Source organism: Amia ocellicauda, chromosome 10, assembly GCF_036373705.1.
Source record: "Amia ocellicauda isolate fAmiCal2 chromosome 10, fAmiCal2.hap1, whole genome shotgun sequence".
NCBI lineage: Eukaryota > Metazoa > Chordata > Actinopteri > Amiiformes > Amiidae > Amia > Amia ocellicauda.
Genome location: NC_089859.1, coordinates 29,479,522 through 29,498,761, shown reverse-complemented (window position 1 = coordinate 29,498,761; position 19,240 = coordinate 29,479,522). Strand labels below are relative to the sequence as shown.

The 19,240-nt window shown below is 38.8% G+C and overlaps 1 protein-coding gene across 2 annotated transcripts in view; it reads right to left on the bottom strand.

Moving 5' to 3' along the window:
• Positions 1-19,240, bottom strand: part of zfat (zinc finger and AT hook domain containing) — a 64,574-nt gene that overhangs the window by 10,310 nt on the left and 35,024 nt on the right. For both annotated transcript variants that reach the window (XM_066715850.1, XM_066715851.1), the window contains exons 9-12: positions 18,574-18,723; positions 17,441-17,614; positions 14,118-14,206; positions 6,598-6,736 (exon numbers count right to left, since the gene is read on the bottom strand). In XM_066715850.1, coding sequence (XP_066571947.1) covers positions 6,598-6,736; positions 14,118-14,206; positions 17,441-17,614; positions 18,574-18,723 — 552 coding nt within the window. The remainder of the gene's footprint in view (positions 1-6,597; positions 6,737-14,117; positions 14,207-17,440; positions 17,615-18,573; positions 18,724-19,240) is intronic.

Genomic DNA, 19,240 nt, shown 5'->3' with positions numbered 1-19,240 from the left:
ACTGGTGCCCAGTTCTGTAATATCCAGCAGCTCCACATTGCATTATATAATTGAGAATGAAAGGAACCCTGTAACTAGACCTGAACACCATTAATTGCAAAACACAAATCTCAAATGATTCTTCCAGGAGGAGCACACTTAGGCTGAAACCAAATCAAAACTTTGACCGCAGCAAACCATAAATGAACAAAGCCCAGTTCTAGGAGTATTATTCAAGCAATTCTGCATAATTCTTTCAGATAAGTCTAATGCAATCCATATGAAAACAGCACTTATGCTTGTTTTTACTGTGCATAGTGTTCTTTTATTACATTTCTTGCTTTGAGATGGAACTCATTCAAAGAGGTGAACTTTAAAAACTTTAAAAATCAAATATACAATGCCTTGCGAAAGTATTCACCCCCCTTGGCATTTTTCCAATTTTGTTGCCTTGTTACCTAGAATTAAAATTGATTATTGGGGGGTTTGTATAATTTGATTTACACAGCATGCCTACCACTTTGAAGATGCAAAATATTTTTTATTGTGAAACAAAAAAAAAAATAAGACAAACAGAAAACTTGAGTGTGCATTACTATTCACCCCCACCAAAGTCAATACTTTGTAGAGCCACCTTTTGCAGGCAATTACAGCTGCAAATCTCCTGGGGTACATCTCTATAAGCTTGGCACATCTATCACTGGGATTTTTGCCCATTCTTCAAGGCAGAACTTCTGCAGCTCCTTCAAGTTGGATGAGTTCCGCTGGTGTACAGCAATCTTTAAGTCATACCACAGATTCTCAATTGGATTGAGGTCTGGGCTTTGATTAGGCCATTATAAGACATTTAAATGTTTCCCCTTAAACCACTCGAGTGCTGCTTTAGCAGTTTGCTTAGGGTCATTGTCCTGCTGGAAGGTGAACATCCGTCGCAGTCTCAAATCTCTGGAAGACTGAAACAGGTTTCTGACCAGTTTCCCAGTCCATGCCGATGAAAAACATCCCCTGGATGGTGTTCTCGGGGTGTTAAGAGGTGTTGGGTTTGTGCCAGACATAGTGTTTCCCTTGATGGCCAAAAAGCTCAATTTTAGTCTCATTTGACCAGTTTTGGTGGGCGGCCCTCTCTTGGCAGGTTTGTTGTGGTGCCATATTCTTTCCATTTTTTAATAATGGATTTAATGGTGCGCCGTGGGCTGTTCAAAGTTTTGGATATTTTTTTAATAACCCAACCCTGATTACTTCTCCACAACTTTGTCCCTGACCTGTTTGGAGAGCTCCTTGGTCTTCATGGTGCCGCTTGCTTGGTGGTGCCCCTTGCTCAGTGGTGTTGCAGACTCTGGCGTCTTTCAGAACAGGTGTATATATACTGAGATCATGTGACAGATCATGTGACACTTAGATTGCACACAGGTGGACTTTATTTAACTAATGATGTCACTTCTGAAAGTAATTGATTGCACCAGATCTTATTTAGTGGCTTCATAGAAAGGGGGTGAATACATATGCATGCACCACTTTTCCATTTTTTAATTTTTATAATTTTTTAAAACAAGTTATTTTTTTCATTTCACTTCACCAATTTGGACTATTTTGTGTATGTCCATTACATCCAAATAATCCAAATCCAAATAAAAATAAATGTATGGTTGTATTGCAACAAAATAGGAAAAATGCAAGGGGGATGAATAGTTTTGCAAGGCACTGTACATTAAAATTCTGCTTAAACAAAAATGAAATACACTGACTGAGACATTGCTTTAGACAGTGTATATACCATTTATTATGCAGCTTTTGTTAAAAAGTGATATCAGTATAAATGAAGGTTTGATGTGGTTCTATTTGCAGAACAAATAGATGGGTTAAAAAAATTCAAGCACATATAAATCAAGCAAAACGGTACAATAAAAAGACACGATATACACAAAAGTGTACCATCTATCAAAGCCAGGCAATCAGCTGAACATTTTAAGAGGGTCTCAGCTCTCAACATTTTTAATCTTTCCGAAATTAAGAGAAACAAACGCCCGGAGCCTGTTCACATCTTAAAATTAAGAATGAAATTGTGATCTGCAGTTATAATGTGTGAAATTAAATCGGACATAAAATAAAAATAAAAAAGTTGTCACTGAATAGATAAATGTTAATTTTGAATAATGTAGATGATAATCGATCCGGTTGTGTTGTTATTACTTGTGTTACTATACAATGAATGAACCTTTCTTCTTCAGAGCTATTATTCCTCAAATAAACATAATTGTCTGGTATTCACAGCGATTTACAATTTTAACAAAATGCAGATATTGCACCAAAAATGTGATATATTTATATTAATAACTTCACACACCATCTCACACCACTGCCAGGAGAGCAAAGAAACATTACAGGAGTACACATTTTTTCCCCCTATGATTTCTGGTCTTATGATTTAGAGTCTTATTTCCATTTTTTTTTTTAAGTGACTAACTCTAACTCTGTGATTAAGCATAATGGCGACCCATTGCATTTATGAATGTGATATTGAACAATCCTTGCCGCTGGCACTGGTATGATCTATTTCTTGTGTTGTCTGACTTTCAGTAGGAGTCAAAAAGTAATACTCAATCAATGCAAAGTCACCAGCCTTTAATAAGGCAAATGCACTTTGGTTTGAATGAGATGGAATTTAGATCTGCGTTATCGTAAGGGAAAGATGTTGGCATTTATCAATTATTTATTAAAAAGATTATCAATACATTAATGTTAACCTTTTGATATGTTTTAATTAGCAGTTATTTGCTATTGCTCATTAATAGTATGTAATAAAAGTTGCACTAATATATATTGCACTGTTTATTACGTGTAATAATGCTGTCTGCTACCAGTTAGCCTAATCTGCATGCACTAATAGTTAACAGCAAAAATAAATCGATACATTGTAAATGTATGCATTATGTTGTTAGACCTCATCAGCCTCAAAAATACAGCTGTAACCAAATTATAGACATTTAGTATCTAAGAATTAAAAAAAATATATAAATGAATAGTTTCATTACATGATTGTAAACAATTAAAATGAAACATGACTAGGAAATGTTAACTCTTTCCATTGTAAACCCAGCACTGTGGCGAACACAACACAGAAAATAGACCATGCCGTTGACAATGCCTGGAGTCCTAAGAGAAATGAACAAAATACAGCCCCATTATTGATGAAAATAGAGCCCTGAGTGCTTCAAGGCGAAAATGAAAAACATGTTTTAAAGGAATGCTATTTTATTATTTAAAAAAAATAAAAGGTACTGCGTTTGAATTATGCAACTGTGTGTTTGCCCTGCAGGAAAGAAAGAAATTCAAAAAATGACTAAGTCAGCACTAAAAATAAATTAAAAGCATATGATCTTCTGAGCCACAGGTAAACTGTTACTCTTATTTAACACTGCTGCCTTGGTTCATTGTATAAGGTCCCAGTAAGCCAGAAATCAAATTAAAGAAAAGTGAGACCACAAAAATCCCAGAACTTAAATGTATGTTATAAGAGGACAGACTAAAACAACCAAAAACCTTTTGCTGGAAACAAATACGACTTCAGGGAAGCTTAATTGAAGAATTGAAAGTCTTTAAGGGTATTGACAAGGTATAAAATTGATTACATGTAACTCAGCACACACATGACGAGACAAATAGAACCATCTTACACTACACTGCGAACACAAAGCCCTTCATTAGTGTGGTATGTTTATGGAACCACATGCCAAACCAGCAAATTCTCTGGCTGAGGCATTGTCAGTACTGGCCCTGGAGACACACACTGTCTTCTGGTTTTCATTCTAGCTCAGCTCTAAATTGTGGTGAAAACAGGAGATGAGTCGCCAACTTTAAATTTTTTTCTTGTATTTTTTTAAATCTGAAAATGTTGTATTGAACAGCACCAATAAAAACAGATGACAGACAGACTCAGTTACTTTCCCTGAGTGGCTGCGTACCAAGAAAGATTAACAGAGGGTAGTCTGTCTGCCACATTCGGCTGCAAAAATGCACTACTTCTACTGATAAATTATCTTGTTCACATTATGTTTTATTTATGTATTTAAATGTAGGCTACCATTTTTCCCTTTCATGCTCCATACAGTACATCTAAAAATCAATTCAAACCAAATCAAATCAAACTTAAACTGGAAATAGTTAGATAATTGAGGACTGCACACTTGTGCATCCTCTGAGATGTATTATCAAGATTCAATCCAGCGTGACAAGCAGTGGGGCTTCAGGACAGTCTGCTCATTATACTCAGTGTTAGCTGACCAATGAGGGACTGTCATGACATGAAAAGCTTGTTATCCTCTTAGATGACCCTTCCCCAGACCATCCCACTGTTCTATCTGTTGCTGTGACAGCAGAAGCTGCTGGGCCTGGGCAGCAAGTAGCATAGCCTTAATTTGATCCTGCTGTACGATTCATCCTCGGCTAAGATGGATGGGTTAACCGATTTTCCCTTTCAAGAACGGCAGTGGGCCTTTCTAATATTGACCCACCAAAAATACTTTATTTCCTGAAAAAAAAGAATCTTACATAGACATAGGTAGTTTGATCTTGAAGACACTGGCATCCTTCTAAATGAAAATAGATAACCAATAAGGTTTTCCTCGTGTCTGGATTCCATACGACCTAGTTAAAGACAAAGACAAATCCCCCTGGAACTGTGCAACATTCAATTGCATCTATTCTAAAGTGCCTTAATGAAATTAAGAATATCAATAAAAGGGAAGAAAAAAAAAATGTCATCTTATTCTGCACTTTTTTCAACACTAAGCATAGCTGTTAATGTAATATGGCTGCCTACAACGCTGAAATTGGTGACGTTGAAATCAGGCTATTTAATTGTACATTCAGACAAGGTCAAGGTTTCCTGCTGAAGACAAGCCACAAGAAAGGGTGAAAAAAAAATAATCAAAGAAACTTACACAAGCCGATCTTTAACGATTTCTTTATACAATATCTTTCACACAGAAATAAAGCTCCCTACCATTCCTGATTCAGAGTAAACATTAAAAGGAAATGGGACATGTGTACAGAGAGCCAATGTAAAGTGATCCATTTTATCAAAGGTGTTTCATATTAACTGAGGTTTTCAACCATAAGACACAAGAACTCAGTGTAAGAGGCTCATATTATCTACCATGAGTAATTAAATACAGTATGAATTTCAATTAGTTGAATTCCAAATTTGACATTGAAGATAATATTAGTTATACTGCCTGCTCATTGGTTAATTCTAAAGGTCTTACTGAATTACTGAAATGTTGATTTTTAAGCTTTCTTGTCTTTCCTGTCCATATTAGGTGGATTTAAAATGTATCAGCGTTGGACAGCTTGTGTTTCTCCAATACATTAGCATAAGAAATAAAATAGCAAACATATCTCCACAGCATGATCTACTAAGAGAAATATGTATTTGATTATCTATGAAAGCATAAATCCAAACATAATTTTCAAACGTGAAACATGATTGCTTTGCTCCCAAATGATTTCCAAGTTCATAGAGGCTACAGACCCAGAAATACTTATTGTCATAATGTTTGTATCATACATGCATGAGGCACCTTGAAATTAGCTATACATAACAACATTGTAAACCCATTTGTACTGCGCTAGAAGGCTAGTGAAAGGTTTATGCTGGTGAGGTAAAAGCCTACAGTTCCGACCCACAGATCAGAATCCTGAATATTACTCACATTGAAGGCAGTAGAGAATTAAATATATTCTTAATAAATTAATCGTGTGTGCGTGGTATAATAGGTTTCAATGTAATTTTTGTTAAGGTACTTCTCAAATAACACTTTTCTATTACAAATGTACAGGTAGTCTATTTACAGAATGGGTTGATTTGACCATAAGTGATTCATAATAAAGCAAAAAAAAGAACTATGAAATCGAAATGAATGGGACATTATAAAACGTCAAACACTTCACAAGCTGCTCACTTTTAAATAAGAGGTTGAATTTTTATGAAATTTCATATTAAGTAAGTGTACAAAATGGAAGATCAAGTACTGAAAATAAGATTTAATTAAGACATTTCTTTAAGTCTCAAGGTACCGGGCCTTCATAAATAGGTGTAATTCAGCTTTCATTTTATGAACTGTAAATGGTAACAGTCTGAGAGTGAAACGGGATTGTTAAGGCTGCTGACAAAAACACTGTCCTGCACAGGTGTATAAAATACGTACAGGGCAAGACCTCCTGTGGCATGGTATCAAATTGGATTATATAACATTGAGGATTACTGCCCTTAAGGCCTGTGCCATTATTGGATAAACATGGTCATTAGCTATGAATGGATTTATTTGTAAGGGATTACTGCTTAATTAGAAGGGTTCTTATGAATCTTTCATTTAATCAACATGGCAGCATAAAACCTGACTAAACAGCCAATTACATTTTTCATTAGTTTATAGCATGAACTGAACAAAATAAGTGACACAAAAAATTACATAATCATCAGCAATTTTGGCACACTGTCTGAACATGATCTCTGTGAAACTTCTCATGTTTAGTCAAACTGACAAAGTAAATGCATTTTTACATTTTAAGATCTGATTGGGAATTCATGAGGATAAATATATATACTCAATGGCCTACCTTGTTGAATTACCATATCTGCAGCTGGAGTACCCAAGCCTGTATTTGTGTATTGTTCATTGGGATGCTTCTTGTTGTAGTGCCTTTTCAGGGACCCAGACATGTTGCACGAATAGTGGCAGTGTGCACATCGGAAAGGCTAATATAGAGACAAGAATTTGGTTTATTACGTTTTTGTAAAATAAACAGACTTAATCAGTGGTTCCCATACCCTGCTGGTTTTTGTTCCAACCGAGCTCTCAAATTACTTAATTGAACCTTAGTTGAAGTAACAATCTGCTTAAATTTTACTTTTTAAATTGTATAAGAAAATAGTTGTTTCTTCAATACAATTTTTAATATAATTCTATACTTAACTTAAAACCCCTACTGTTTAAAATAATTAAAAGTCTCTGATTTAGGAAATTATTAGTTCAATTAAGGGTTCAATTAAGTAATTGAGAGCTCGGTTGGAACAAAAACCAGCAGGGTAGGGGGTCCCCCAGGACCGGTTTGGGAACCACTGGACTTAATTTATCTTCACACAAGAATGGCTGTCTCTCAGGCAGGTGTACAGCTCAAACCAAAGGTCTGAATTTAGTCAAATACATATTTTTAATAAAGGTTATGGACAAGGATATAAAATAGTGTCCAAGGTTATCTTTCAAGCACTGCCCAAGGGGGAGGGGTTTTTGCGCACTTCCATAGGAACACAATCGAAACGTCACTCTATCAAAGCTGCCCCTGCGCTCGTCACTCAGAGCCTTTCCTTCTGCCTTCCTGTTCTATAAAACGTCAGCGCAGGTTCGTCCTCTTTTGCCATTTCGCCTGGACCCAAGAACGTGAGCTCTCTGTGTCTTGTCTGTGCATTAGACCATTCGTTGTTATTTAACAATTATTATTTGGTTTGTTGGCTTCATGGCTGTGTTGTTCACCACTGTTTACTGTCTGTGTCTCTATCTGTATTTGTGTTAGATATTTTTTGATAGCTAATCCGATTCTGTTCCGCCTGTCCACTGCGGCTCCGGTTGCACTTTCGGTTTCAGTTTCGCTTCCAATAGAACACTTTAAAAAATAATAGTCATGTTTATATAGTGCCTTATATATTCCGACTGCTTGCTGTGTTGGTTTTTTGTCCACAGGGCTTTTTCCTCCACAGCAGGAGCGCTAGCAGCGGCAGTTAAAATCCGAGGCCCGGCTGTCTGGGCTGAGCATAAGAGATCTCGCCCACGTGAGGCGAGGCCCACGTGTCATAAGAGATCTCGCCCACGTGAGGGGCTCCTCTGCCGGCTTGCGCCCGCACTACAGCCCACGGCTGCGTATGTCGGAGACCTCGCTCTCTCTCAACAGCAAGGTTGCTTTTGGTTGTTGTTGCAGTGCCCCCGTATACAGAAACATTACCGGGCAGCGAGCCCGCTAGGCGCTCCAATTGTCATGAAGGCGTTTCAGCTGTTGTGTGCCCCCAACTGTGTGCCGGGAGGTCCGCCATCCCAACGGGCGCCACCGCAAATCGCCATCGCGCCCGAAGGTCTCCCAATCCGGTGAGTGACAGGGGGGTCTCGGGGGCGGTGGACCTCTGCCTATCCCTGAGCCCCTCCGCCTCCTCCTCCAGGGTTGTAGTGCCGGAGACAGCCACGCATCCATCGCTTGCGTCTCCGCCTGTACCTGGTGCTGCGTCGGCAGCTGCGCCCCCTCTGCTTGAGTTGCCAGCGGTACATGCTGCTATGGAGGAGGAACACCTGAACACCTGGTGGCCCACTCGACTCTAGGCGTTGCCACATCATGGACACTTTTTCAAGGCACCCCCTTGGCAGACATTTGTGCAGCTGCAGCTTGGGCCTCGCCGCTTTCATTTGCCCGGTTCTACAGGTTGGATGTGATGGGACTGGTCCCTTGCATTGGGAACCTGGTGTTGGCTGCAGTCGAGCCCCAATAGCCTAGAGGCTCTGGCTCCTGATTTCCTCTCCAAGTTTGCCCGTTAAGCGCATCCTGATTGTGCTATTGAACTGTGTCTTCCCTTCCAGCGGACTATGCATTCCAGTCATGCAACGAAGCGAGCTGCTCCTGGATTTGCTGAAAGCCTGTTGATGTGTCCAGGGTCTGTCATATGGCCTCCAGGTATGTTGCCTTACAAGGCCACCCTGTATATAGTTCGTTCATTATGCATTGTGTTGCAGTGGTGCATGAGTCTGTGCCGTGACCACTGCAAAATTATCAGTTTCTCTGGTTTTACTATTTACAGGCAAGTGTTTGGGTAAAATTAACATTTTTGTTTTATTCTATAAACTACTGACAACATTTCTCCCAAATTCAAAATAAAAATAGTCATTTAGAGCATTTATTTGCAGAAAATGACAACTGGTCAAAATAACTCAAAAGATGCAGTGTTGTCAGACCTCGAATAATGCAAAAAAATAAGTTAATATTAATTTTTAAAACAACACAATACAATACTAGGAAGAGTTCAGAAATCAGTATTTGGTGGAATAACCCTGATTTTCAATGACAGCTTTCATGCGTCTTGGCATGCTCTTCACCAGTCTTTCACATTGATGTTGGGTGACTTTATGCTACTCCTGGCGCAAAAATTCAAGCAGCTCGGCTTTGTTTGATGGCTTGTGACCATCCATCTTCCTCTTGATCACATTCCAGAGGTTTTCAATGGGGTTCAGGTTCGGAGATTGGGCTGGCCATCATCCCGGTCAGTGGAGAGTTGTTTTCGCGCTCTGCCAGTCTGTAGCTTTGTTTTCCCCAATGTCTGCTGCTTGACCTTGTTCTTATGAACCGCCGTCTTTGAAATTTTAAGGATGGAAGCAACCTGACGCTCACTGTATCCCTCTGCCAGTAAAGCCAGAATTGAACCCTTCTTTTCCTCAATCAAAACTTTCCTTTTAAACTCTTTGGCCTGGTCAATAGTTATTTTTTGATTCAAATTACTTTTGAGGTTCTACTAGCACTGTTTTTGCCATGCAGCTGGTCCTATTGCAAGAGGATAGTGATATACTTTTCCTCATTAAATAAGATTTGGTTCAGGTGATCACCTAATCAGTACCTCATTCAGTAGAATGAGGTGTGCCTGTGTTGGAATTCAACAGACACTGGAATGGAATGGCTGCCATGTAGAGATGCTGATTTAAGAAAAAATTGCAGTGGTCTCTTAATTGTTAAACAGCAGGACTGTGGCTCCGTTCTGAAAAGGTATAGAATAGAGCTCACTGCCGCTGTTCCCAGCTGATGGCGCTCGAGTTTCACTGCCTCGCTGTGTATATAGTTCCTTGGTCAGCAGGTCTGTGGCCCGCGCTGGCTGTGTGTCACAGTCCACTGCTGCTGCTCTCAGTGGTAAGCACATGAGCAGGATCTCGTGTTCAGCTGTGTACATAGTTCATTGGTCAGCACAGCCCTGCATTAGCCGGTCTAACCACAGGCGTCAACTGCTCCTGTGTTCCATGGGCGGCTCATGAGTTCGTTCCTGCGCCCTGTGGTGTATATAGTTCGTTTTGTATGAAATCTAAGTTGTCAGCACAGTGGAGCTCTTCCAATCTTTACTATTCAGTTGAGTAGGATGCTCCCGTGCTGCGCACCGACAGCATGAAGGTCTTGCAGTCACGGTATGTATATATTGTATATTATTGTTCAGCTTGGCTACTCTGTTGACTAGCCGGCTATGTATTATGTTGTGTTTTTCAGTGGGTCTGTGGCCCCGCTCCTATTGGATCAGGGGACCACTGCCATGATAATGCACGGAGGCCACACAAGTTGCTAGATTGCCAGATATTGTGCAAGTAGATTACGGCCTTGCTCCTTGCTGCTCTAGTAGAGCAGCCGGCTTTGCAATTGTTTGTGAAGGTCGTAAAATATGCTGATTCTAGACAGTTCCCGGTAAGAGCGTGACTACAGTCCTCGCTCCTGGGCGGCTCAGTTGTGGCCCTATGGGGCCCCTGGGATTACTGTCTGGACTTGTGTTGCCAAGACCCCTTAGCGGTACACCTCGAAGCAGGCTCCCTTATCAGCTCACTGCCTCCTCCCTTGCGACAGTTTTGTTATACTGTAACAACTCCACCTTGGGCAGTGCTTCCGACTTGAAAGATAACAATAGGTTGTGAATGCAACCCTGGTTATCTGAAAAAGAAGTACTACCCAAGGGTTGCATGGTCGCGCAGGAGTCCTAGCTGCCAACAAAAGAGGACAAACCTGTGCTGACGTTTTATAGAACAGGAAGTGGAAGGGACCTGTTCTGAGTGACGAGCGCAGGGGCCAATGGCAGCTTTGATAGAGTGACGTTTCAATCAGGTTCCTATGGAAGTGCACAGAAACCCTTCCTTTTTCAGATAACTGGGGTTGCATTCGCAAACTACCATTTTTCAGTCTATTAAAGATTGTCCTCAAGAGCGAAGTTGGAATTCAGTCAAAAGGAATTCACAAGAGATTATTCTTTATGAATTTATACATTTTTCTCATTTATGATGACTATCAAGCAAATTCAATAAGAATAATTGTAAATTTTACAAATTATAACCTGAATGCATGCATATATACAGTGAGGGAAAAAAGTATTTGATCCCCTGCTGATTTTGTACGTTTGCCCACTGACAAAGAAATGATCAGTCTATAATTTTAATGGTAGGTGTATTTTAACAGTGAGAGACAGAATAACAACAAAAAAAATCCAGAAAAACGCATTTCAAAAAAGTTATACATTGATTTGCATGTTAATGAGGGAAATAAGTATTTGATCCCCTATCAATCAGCAAGATTTCTGGCTCCCAGGTGTCTTTTATACAGGTAATGAGCTGAGATTAGGGGCACTCTCTTTAAGGGAGTGCTCCTAATCTCAGCTCATTACCTGTATAAAAGACACCTGTCCACAGAAGCAATCAATCAATCAGATTCCAAACTCTCCACCATGGCCAAGACCAAAGAGCTGTCCAAGGATGTCAGGGACAAGATTGTAGACCTACACAAGGCTGGAATGGGCTACAAGACCATCGCCAAGCAGCTTGGTGAGAAGGTGACAAAAGTTGGTGCGATTATTCGCAAATGGAAGAAACGCAAAATAACTGTCAGTCTCCCTCGGTCTGGGGCTCCATGCAAGATCTCATGGATCTTGTGGAGTTTCAATGATCACGAGAACGGTGAGGAATCAGCCCAGAACTACACGGGAGGATCTTGTTAATGATCTCAAGGCAGCTGGGACCATAGTCACCAAGAGAACAATTGGTAACACACTACACCGTGAAGGACTGAAATCCTGCAGCGCAAGGTCCCCCTGCTCAAGAAAGCACATGTACAGGCCCATCTGAAGTTTGCCAATGAACATCTGAATGATTCAGAGGAGAACTGGGTCAGATGAGACAAGTGTTGTGGTCAGATGAGACCAAAATCAAGCTCTTTGGCATCAACTCAACTCGCCGTGTTTGGAGGAGCAGGAATGACCCCAAGAACACCATCCCCACCGTCAAACATGGAGGTGGAAACATTATGCTTTGGGGGTGTTTTTCTGCTAAGGGGACAGGACAACTGCACCGCATCAAAGGGACGATGGACGGGGCCATGTACCGTCAAATCTTGGGTGAGAACCTCCTTCCCTCAGTGGAGGGAGCTGAAGGTTCGAGTTGCCAAACGTCAGCCTCGAAACCTTAATGACTTGGAGAGGATCTGCAAAGAGGAGTGGGACAAAATCCCTCCTGAGATGTGTGCAAACCTGGTGGCCAACTACAAGAAATGTCTGACCTCTGTGATTGCCAACAAGGGTTTTGCTACCAACTACTAAGTCGAAGGGGTCAAATACTTATTTCCCTCATTAACATGCAAATCAATTTATAACTTTTTTGAAATGCATTTTTCTTGATGTTAAAATACACCTACCATTAAAATTATAGACTGATCATTTCTTTGTCAGTGGGCAAACGTACAAAATCAGCAGGGGATCAAATACTTTTTTTCCCCTCACTGTATATATGCATATATACACACATACATACATACACATACATACATACATACATACACACACACGCGGATATATAAATGTACTCTAATTATAAAGTATGAGATGCATGATTATCATAAAATCTTCCTGATTATGCTGCAAGTCTATTAATTTGATTCATATAGCTTGTCCTTGGCTAGCTATCAAACAGATCCACCATTTTTCCCCCCTACATAATTATGCAAAAACTAATCTTATTCCATTAACATTTTATAAATGAAAACAAGTGCTTATAATCTTTTCTGGATTTTATGCTGATAACAAAGAAATTGCCTGTTTTCCATTACTGACTTACAGTTGGATGTATTACTTGCAGAAACTTTCTGAAGGAAGGGGGGGGGGGGGGGGGGGAGTTCAGCACATTTCTTTGCAAATAGGTTGTTCTGAACTTAACAAGCCTAACAATTAATACAGTATATGCGGCGGGGGGTATAAAAAAACTAATTTTCCTTGTCAAAGAATGCTTCACATCGTGAGAAAGCTGGGATAACAAACACCTGGCAAACAACACAGCAGTAAAGAGTACACACGGGATTAAAGAGAAGCACATGGATTTGGTGCCCCAAAGGGAAAACCCAGAGGGGTTTGTCAGCTTAAGGGGTTACATTTTGTTAAAACAATTCCATGATTTCTTTTTGATCTCAAATTGTTTATTTGTTCTATGCTTTAATTTCAGAGTACTTTGAGACATTAAACTGCATACATTTTAATAAAAACTGGAAAAATGTAGGTGTTCTAAAACTTTTGACCAGTAGTGTACTTGTTGTGTGAGAGATTAGGGCAGCAATCTCTGTTTTAGCTTGGATCGACAGTATTAAAACAGTATTAAAAAGGGGGAAGTCAGCTACCAAGTCCATATTAAGTATTAGACATGATGTAATAAAGCGTTTAAAAAAAAATACATATATATATATATATATATATATATATATACACACACACACACACAAACACATATACATATATATATATATATATATATATATATATATATATATATATATATATATATATATATATTATGGCAAAGAAAATTGTACTCTGAACAACAGCAAAAAAACATCAAACAATACAAAAAAGTAAAAAACTGCCAGTTTCTTTCAGTTGAATCAAATTTTGTTTCAGTCATCTCCACTCTCTCAACCAAATAATCACATACCATCTCACAGATGCCAAAAACCACATTAGTTAATCACTCCTCTTGACTGACAACTGAAAATTTCTGCAATTCTGAAATGCCCTGGATTCCTCCAAAGCTGTCAGTCAGAACTTGTAACTCCACCAAGCAGTCTGACAAATTCATATTTTTCATTTTCCAGCAAAAAAGCTTGAGTGAAAATCGAGCAATGTACAAACTAAGGGATTTGAATTCCATGCCAAATATAGACAAAAGATACATTTGCAGTAATATGTTGCATAGATTGATTAGACAGCCAGTCAAAAAGCCAGATAACTATACGTACATGAAAAGGAACCTTCAGGTTCCCTTTCAGCACCTCTGACCTGTCTCCACGCCTTCACTATGACCTAAAGTAAGAGCTCCTCTCATTACCTTAAATGAGGCATGTTGTTCCATGTGCCGTAGAAGCTGGGGTTTCTGTGCTGCCGTGTACTCGCACACAGTACACTTAAACTGCCTGCCTGAGGAAAAAGAAATAGAGTGGGTCACAAAAACATCCATGCTTTTATTGGAAAATAATATAATATTGACACTGCTGGCAATAAGAGAACCAAGTGCTATGTAAGCAATTCCCTCATGAAACCCAACACTATAGTAAAACTTAAACTAAAGGCTTTTAGGTATGACTATGTTTAAAACTAACAGCACCATATTGGTTTTACTTTTTAACCTTCAATACTTTGCTTGCCATGCATACTGTTTTATGCTTCCTTAGCATATTAGCATTTATTTTGTCATTGTGACTGATATATATGTTTGTGTGTGTATTTATACTGTACACAAACACACACAAAATAATATTACTACCTTTTGAACTACTCTACCCTTAAAGTATTCTCTCTCTCATTTGAATAGAACAATAATACCATAACAAAAACTAACATGTCACATGGAACTTTTCGGGAAATGAACATCATTCATTTGGAGGTTAATAGATGTGGAGTGATGCTTGCAATCATTTAGATAATTGCTTTAGTCAATTGCAGGTCGCACACCTGCAGTTTTCAAAATGTCCTAATAAAGGCGTTGTGATGGACCATGTATCAGCAATGTTAATATTCCCACGCAGCAGCCCAGAAATATCACCATTGTGTCAGTCTTGATCCCATTATTTTTATGATAATTGGGCTCATCCATGAAGAGAGTGGGGGTCAGTAGGAGATCAACCATCTCTCATGCACTTGCTAATGGATTTCAGACGCCAAGCCCCCAGTCAGCAGTGCGAAGGCATAGTGCCAAGTTTATAAACAGGATTTCTTTTCCCCTCTCTGTGTAATAGCTGTAGAATTCATTCCTAGGGGAGGATAATTGACTGTTAGGAGATAATCTTTCGGTCTAATTTCCCATTGGGATTAGAAGGCAGAGTGTACCTGTCCTCTAGTAAGACATTAGCTGCCTTATGTGATTCTTGGTGATAAAGGGAACTACTTTTAATCTTAAACAATAATACAAGTGAGCAAATGTGAAGGAATGATAAGAAGTAATGATCACTCAGTTAAAACTACCATGAATGTCTTGCCAATATAAAACAAAAAAGAACAATTTCCCCTTCCCTCTACGTGAATAAGAACATGTATCAAAAGTGAGTCAAACAAAAACTGCACTGAAGCCCAACACACTATTTCAATATTCATTACATTTAAGAATGTTACACTAGACTGAAGACGGAGTAACATTCAGCAAAATCTCCCCTGCAGACAGTACAGCGGCAGTAAATGGTCTGAAAATCAGAGTAAGTTGTGTTCTTCTCATTTATCAAGGGGAGTTTTCTTAGATTGGATGGCATTGCAAGTATTTAAGAATGACAGAATACATTCTCTTTTGGTTGAAGAGCCCCCCCCCCCAGTTCTCTTTCATCTGCTCTTTTTGATCAATTTCAATTTGCTGTCCCAGTGGTGGGGAGAAGTGCATATGTACTAATATAAATAACTTAGTACATAGAGCACTTTTAATGCCAGCAGTGTCCGTCTCTACTGCTGAGGGATCTATTGGATCGTGAAGCAGACCAATTCCCTGTGGTGACTATTTTCTGCCCAATTAGAATTTACCTTCCCCCCAAGATACGTGGCCTGTCTACTTCGACACACTCATTCAAGACTTAATTCTGGTCCTTTTGCTTTTTGGTATACTATTTCTCCCCAGGACAGTGCTGAATTGCTGGGTGAATGATTGCATTGTTTTGTCCTTTCTGACCTCACTTGGTAGATTATTCCACACATTTATTATTCTCTGTGTGAAAGAGTGCCTCCAGAACTACAGCCTTTTATTTTAAGAATAAGTGCATTTCTCTTCAACATAATTTGTGTATTTTAACCTCTTCTCCCCCCTACTTTCTTATTATTATTTATCTTTAATGGATGTTAATACCATATGAATAAATAATAACAGTTATTATAAAATTAACAGTTAACAATAAAATTAAGTTGCAAATATCATGTAAAAAAAATGATGGATACATGTTTGTCTTTAACACCTGCCTTCCTATAACATTATTCCCGCTTATGAAATTTTAACACTTAATGGTTATAAAATGTTAACCACGAAGATTAAAGATTTATGGGCACTTACAGTTTATCTGAGCAATGTAACATCTAATTTAACAAATTAGCTGTTAAAGAACATAAGTCCCTTTTGGGTATCTGTACAATCCAATGTATGTCCAATGTCTTAATATGACTGGAATTGAACACACAAGTAAACATCTCCTGGGCTTCAAAATGTTTGAAAGGGCAATAAGTTCAAAAACAATATAAATATTGATCTGTTGGGCTCCCAAGAAGCTCGAGAACTACAGAGCTCCACTCATTTGGGCCCCATAGTTAACAAATGGCTGTTTGACTCTGGACTTGTGAGCAAATGTGAGCAGGAACTCCCTAGAGGTGGTGCAAAATTTGCTAGGCACCACCAAGATAAGGTGAGTTAAATGTGAGTCAGGGTTTCCTCAAATTACTTAACTGCTAAATAGTGATCCCTGTGGCTAACTGTGAGAGCAGCATTATGTCCTCATTAAACCATGTTACTTATTCTGTTTGCACTATTGGCTTCAAGGGTGAATAGGAGTGCACGTCCCAGGTGTGCACATGTCTGGGGACACCTGCATAATGTCTGTCTGTTCCATACTGATAGAAAGGCATTAGCGATCTGCCAAGCTCATGAACACTTTGCAATTCCATATTGCAGTCTGAAGGAAACAAAATGTAATTGGTCATTTGAAATTATACTAAAATAAAAAAATCCTTCTTAATGAAGCATTATACTTAAAACTGTTAAATTGTTGCATCTCAAAACAGAAATGAATCTGAAATAAACAGATTACCTTTCCAGCAAAATTAGCACTAATTACACAGAGCCATATAAGGACATAATAATCAAGAATACACAATACGATTATTCCAATTATTATAGGAATTATTGTAGGAAAAAAACTACAATCTATTACTTATTTTGCATTCATTAAATAAGTATGCTTTTTCTCTGCTTAGCAGAACACATTTTCACAAACTTTCTTGAATGTTTAACAGTATATCTGACAAAATCTTTCACAACCAGCTGAATGTGGAGCTGTGTTTTTGGATTTGACGAGACAAGTTTGCAATTATACACCCTCATGCGGATGAATTGAATAGGTCTAACTGCATTTTTTTTTTTTGGTGGTTCCCAAAATAGTATCCACCCTTACTACACAGTAGACTCACCATCTGCTGTATGCATTAACTTGTGACTCTTTAAAGTGCACTTTGATTTGAACTTCTTCCCACACATGTCACACAGGTGCGTTTTCTCAGTGTTGTGTCGGTTCATATGAGCCTTGAGATTGCTCTTGCTGCGAGTGGCATAATCACACAGGGAGCACTTGAATGGTTTTACTCCTAAAGGAAGAAAAGAAAGTAAATAAAGAGTTAAGTTACCTATAACATTCATAATAATGCTACACCTAACAACACTTTACTCTGTTTATCAAATCATTTTTCATACTACCTGGGTTAAATCAGGAATAAAGTAAATTGATTCCCTGCTGAATTTAGGAAGCATAATATTACTTTTAATAACTTCAGACCTCCTCTGATTTGTTCTTAAAAAATTCTCCTGTACTTAAAACTGAGATAGAGCTGTGCTAAAATAACAGACAGTAAGCATTCTGGTTTCTTGCAGAATAACCCTCTGTCTAGATTGAATAAGTTTTTTCTTGTCCATGTTTACTCTCATACAGAAGTTACGTAACTTCGATATATAATTCTACCCTTTCAGCGACTGTTTGAGTGAACTTACAGCAAGGTCATTTTAGTCCAATAAATAACATCTTTTAGAAAACAACAGTACAGCATATAGTTGAATAAATAATGAGCTGATTAAGCCCAGTTCAATGTCCTGTCAAGGAAACATTTCTGAAACTGCTGCAGCTGAGCATTACTGCACTGCTTACTCAACACATTTCGAGTACAGACGCATTTTTGTGCACATTACATATGAATTAACAACTTTAATATACGCAAAATACAAGTCAATTAATATGCAGATTAGAAAGTTAGAGTCTACTGGCGTTAACCCTTATATGACTCGAATATGTTGCAGAGTAGTCTGATTTTTAATTACACATGCACTTACAAGGGCATAGTCATTTACTGCCCCCACCACACAGCACTAACCTTAAGAATCCCTATATTTGAATTAGACAGAAACATGTCTATATTATATTATATTTAACAGTGCAAAGTGTCAAACTTGGGCCGGGTTGCAGTGGTGTCCTTTGCATCTTCCCCGGACAGCAGGACCTTACAAGCCGATGGAAAATGCACATATGAGAGACTCTGAACAGAATGGTGCCTACCTTCATGGGCCCATATGTGCTGCTGCAAGTCTGAACCGTTCCTCATGAAGTAGCACTCGCAGTAAGGACACTTGGAGGCCCGTTTCCCTATTAAACCCTTCAGCTGCACTCTCCTTCCCAGGATTTCTGAGATTGTGTTCATTGACACATCTGTGAAAGAGAAGAGAAGAATCATTTCTATCAATGGCTATGGGGATACATTTTTGATATATCAAGACAGTATCTGTTTAAACTGACTTCACTCTGTGCTTATTACACAGAACACTACGGAGGGTGGCATGTTGTAATGCTGCTATACCATCACATTTTCACAGCTCATACAGACATCCTGTATGGATTTGTATCAATGTGTGCTACTTGCATGTGTGGAACCAAGCTCAGCTTATCACTTGCATTCAGAAATACCTGTTATTTGGGATTTTCTGCAATATGAACGCTAGAAAATAAATATACATTTTGAATGGTACGTAACTTCAGATTGTCATCTTCTTTGGACCAGAACCCAGATTTCAGGGAAAAAATGCCACTTTTGACACCGTGTCAGTCATGTACACACCAACAATTACATATATCTGCCCAAGAGTTAAAAACCCCAAATTGTTTTTATTTTTTACCCCAAACTTGTAGCATGAAGGTGAGCAATATTCAGGATTAAGACGTTCACAAT